Raw genomic sequence first — 4,397 nt, 5'->3', positions numbered from 1 at the left:
TTTGTTTTTTTTTTGTTTTACAAATCAATGCTGTTTTAATGTAATTTTCTGTAATAATTTGTAATTGTATTTGTGCTGTTTTTTCAACAATGTTCCCCCCTCTTTTACCTCTATTTTTATTTGTACTCAACGCATTTTTTTCTTTTTACCCATTAGTTTTAAGCTTTAGTCAGTAGTGTTTTTTCCTGCCCGAAACGCTTTGCGTAATAGTGGCTTTAGGCATTGTATGTACTAGCTCCTATCTATAAAGCCAACAAACTTTGTAAAATCTCTTTATGTATGTACCTTTGCCTAAATAAAAATTATTATTATTATTATTATTATTATATTCTTAATGGCTTGGCACTTTCCCACCTGAGAGTTCTCTTCCCTTCCCTTCTCTGATACGAGTGCGCTTTGTTTTCAAACAAAGTAATACAAACAGTGCGCTAAGCATTGTTAATGGAAGCGCTAATTATATGCTGAATTGTCATGTATTTATTCAGACGAGAACAGCAGCGAACACAAACCAGCGCTTATACGAACGAAATGGTTTGTATGTACAAACTTCTCAGTAAACGAAGTTGTTTCTAATGCGGTATCCGAAACTGCAGTGGACGACTTGACCGATCCCCACTACGGATTCTTTCCTTTAAAATTTATATAATTGTGTACTGTTATATTTAAAGAAACAATTCCAAGTACATTCTGTGACTGGAAAACACGAGGAAAAACATAAATGTTAAATAGACACAACCAGTTGTAAATAAAAATAACAAGTTGGAAAAATAAGATTTAGAACCAGAATAAAATTTGGAACACTTGTATGAGCATCGAGCGCCATTTTGTTAAGAGTAGAGCTGGTGAGTGTCCAGACAGGAGCATAAAACTTGACACAAACTGCAGTTATCATAAAGAAGAAGCAGCAAACTGCAGCTGTCATAAAGAAGAAGCAGCACCATTGACCGCCAAGTGCTCACATCAAGTCTAAGAAACAACACTCAAGCCTTGTCTAACCGTCAAACATTGACCAGGACCCTGACGCTGCTTCCGCCATCACCACTCGTGCAGTCACCCGGAGGAGAAACCTTCAGACAAACTGCATCTATCATAAGGAAGATGAAGACTCACCAGTGTCCGCAGTGTGGGAAGGTATCCACTAGTCTAGGAAGTATGAAGACTCACATGTTAGTGCATTCAGGTGACAAACCTTATGAGTGTTCAGAGTGTGGGAAGAAATTCAGTCAGTATGGAAATATGAGGAGGCACATGTTGGTGCATTTAGGTATAAAATCTCATGAGTGTCCAGTGTGTGAGAAGAAATTCAGTGCTAATGAAAATATGGAGTCTCACATATTAGTGCATTCAGGTGACAGACCTCACGAATGTCCAGAGTGTGGGAAGAGATTCAGTCAGCTTGGAAATATGAGGAGGCACATGTTGGTGCATTCAGGTGCCAAACCGCATGAGTGTCCAGTGTGTCGGAAGAGATTCAGTGATAGAGGAAATATGAAGTCTCACGTATTACTGCATTCGGGTGACAGACCTCACGAATGTCCAGAGTGTGGGAAGAGATTCAGTCTGCTTCGAAATATGAGGAGGCACATGTTGGTGCATTCAGGTGCTAAACCTCATGAATGTCCAGAGTGTGGAAAGAGATTCAGTGATCGTGGAAATATGAAGTCTCACATATTGGTGCATTCACGTGCTAAACCTCATGAGTGTCCTGAGTGTGGGAAGAGATTCAGTGATAGTGAAAATATGAAGTCTCACATATTAGTGCATTCAGGTGTCAAACCTCACGAATGTCCAGAGTGTGGAAAGAAATTCAGTCATCGTGGAAGAATGAAGTCTCATATGGTAGTGCATTCAGGTGACAAACCTCACGAGTGTTCAGAGTGTGGGAAGAGATTCAGTCAGCTTGGAAATATGAGGAGGCACATGTTGGTGCATTCAGGTGCCGAACCTCATGAATGTCCAGTGTGTGGGAAGAGATTCAGTCAGCTTGTAAGTATGAAGACTCACATGTTAGTGCATTCAGGTGCCAATTAAAATTTAAAACACGTAGTGCTATAACAGCACACATGTTTGTGCAGTCACATGATTGACCTCATGAGTGTTCACAATGTGGGAAGAGGATTCAAGCAGCTTGGACATGTTAAGAGTCATAAGATGATACATTCAAGCGATAGGCTAGGCAAAACACTTGAAGTGCAGTAGATAATTGACAGAATATTGAGGTATAATGAGGCACATAGTTAATTAATTTATCTTTAATCTGATATACAGTTTGGAAATTGGTCTTCAGCATTAAAATATTGTGCTGTCACCATGCCCGTTGGATGTCCTTCAGTGGTAATTGTCATGTCTTGTTTGAGAATTATGGCATTTCATAATTTTCTTTTATAAAAGTTAGCTGTCCCTCATAGACCAAGGAAGAAGTCGAGAAGCTGTCAGTGTAGAAGTTAGGTGCTCCTAATAGACCAAGCAAGAATTACAGAAGCTGTCGGTGTAGAAGTAAGTGCTTCTTATAGATCAGGCAAGAAAAAAGGTGTCTGTGTACAAAAACTCAAAATTGTTCAAAGGTAAAGAAATAATTGTTTTTTTTAACGAAGATAAAACAAACTTTTATATGTGTCTTTTCTTCATATTTGCATGATTAATGTTTTTTTCTGTGTTTGTTCTCTGTTGAACTTTATTTAACATACAATCTCTGTAGCTAATTTAGACATTTTGTTGTAATATTATTTAACATTAAATCTGATGTAGAAAAGTTTGAGATGTACTCAAGATAAAACCATTTTATTGGCGCGAGAAATGTAAATGCATTTTAATGACGGAATTAAAAGCTCGTCAGATTCCTATGCAAACTCGTGTCCATTTTTTTTAGTCCTATTTATGAGTTTTAATATTCTTGATTATAAATATTAATCACTTGAGAATTATAGTAGCCCGACTCTGGCATTTGTAACTGTCTGAGTTATAATTTTTGTCTGTAGCCTACCTTTAGTAGTTAGGCTATATTTCCCTAACTGTCAATTAAATTAGATTGAACGGCAGTTATATTAGCCTGATGTAATTATATTAACCTGAATGGTAATTATGATAGCCTGTCTAGCAATAATCTTATTTTGTAACTGGCTATTATCTTATTGTGTAACTGGCTATTATCTTATTGTGTAAGTTGCAACTTATATTTTTCTGTAACTGGTAACTTCATTATTCTCTGACAATTATCCTGTAACTGGCAATTTTGTTAGCCTGACTGGCAATTATATTAGCCTAACTGGCAATTATGTTAGCCTGACTGGAATTATCTTATCCTGTAACTTGCAATTGTCTTATCCTGTAATTTTCAATTATATTATCCTGTAACTGACAATCATATTTGCTTCTAACTGGCAATTATGTTAGCCTGACTGGCAATCATATTAGTCTGAAACTGGCAATTCGTTTAGTCAGAGTGAATTAGCCTGATTGTCAGTTATATTATCCTGACTGTCAATTTTATATATTAGGTTGAATCTGGCACTTGGATTATCCTTAATTCGACAGTTATAAAACTCATGAATCTGAAAGTTAAATTAGCTTAAATATGGTAATTATATTAGCTTCAACCTGACAATTTTATTGATGAATCTGACAATTATATTAGCCCGAACCTGGCATTTGCCAGAAACTGGCATTTTATAAACCAGAACTTTGCATTTAAATTAGTTTGACTACAGAATTTGTATTATAATGGGGAGTATTTCATTAAAGTCTTAATTACTGCTAGTACTGTATTTTATAAGAATTTATGAACGTGAGACAAATATATATTTAATATTCCAATAGTGCGACTTAACCAAACTAGAAATGCTCTGCAAATCAAGGGACCCAGAATGTGGAATGACATTGCTCATCATGTCAAAAGCTGAACCCCCTTTCAATCAGTTTAAGAGTATAACTAAGTTCCCCTAGTAAACTCCATGTAACTTACCTTGCCTCCTAAATGTCAACCTATGCCGTGCTATTTTCAAACATTATTGATTATTGACCAACTTGTTTAACTGCTGATATCTGCCATGTATAAACTTAAAGAAAATTAAAATTTTCTGTATTTAGTTAAAATTCCTTTTGCTGCTTTGCAGAAGGAATTTTTCATTCATTTTCAATGTATGTACCTTTACCTGAATAAATATCTTATCTCTACAAATGCCTAAATCTAATAGTATATTAATGTACAAGGATGTCCCCTTTGAAATTTATTTTAAATGTTTATGTAAAGGCCTAAATTTGAGTATTGTTTGTTTGGTAGGTTTGGTCATTATACCCCCTCCCCATCCGGCCTGTTGGCGCCGTGAGGGGGGCTTAATGGACGGCTGCTGGGGTGTGATGCTCCGTGGGACAGTCCTCTGTCCTTTGGTGGCCTTGCA

General features: G+C 36.4%; 1 protein-coding gene across 1 annotated transcript; it reads left to right on the top strand.

Moving 5' to 3' along the window:
- Positions 1 to 712: 712 nt before the first annotated feature.
- LOC138373623 (zinc finger protein 540-like) lies at positions 713 to 4,190 on the top strand. The gene has a single exon (XM_069339963.1). It carries the CDS (start codon positions 1,099 to 1,101, stop codon positions 2,029 to 2,031), a length of 933 nt encoding a protein of 310 aa, XP_069196064.1. The 5' UTR covers positions 713 to 1,098; the 3' UTR covers positions 2,032 to 4,190.
- The last annotated feature ends 207 nt before the right edge of the window (positions 4,191 to 4,397 follow it).

Source organism: Procambarus clarkii, chromosome 5 (genome assembly GCF_040958095.1).
Source record: "Procambarus clarkii isolate CNS0578487 chromosome 5, FALCON_Pclarkii_2.0, whole genome shotgun sequence".
In the NCBI taxonomy this organism is placed as follows: domain Eukaryota; kingdom Metazoa; phylum Arthropoda; class Malacostraca; order Decapoda; family Cambaridae; genus Procambarus; species Procambarus clarkii.
The sequence above is the reverse complement of the archived record's forward strand: the minus strand, read 5'-3'. Positions and strand labels throughout refer to the sequence as shown.

Coding starts and splice junctions, on each gene's coding strand:
- LOC138373623 (XM_069339963.1), top strand. CDS start 1,099: ATGAAGACTCACCAGTGTCCGCAGTGTGGGAAGGTATCCACTAGTCTA.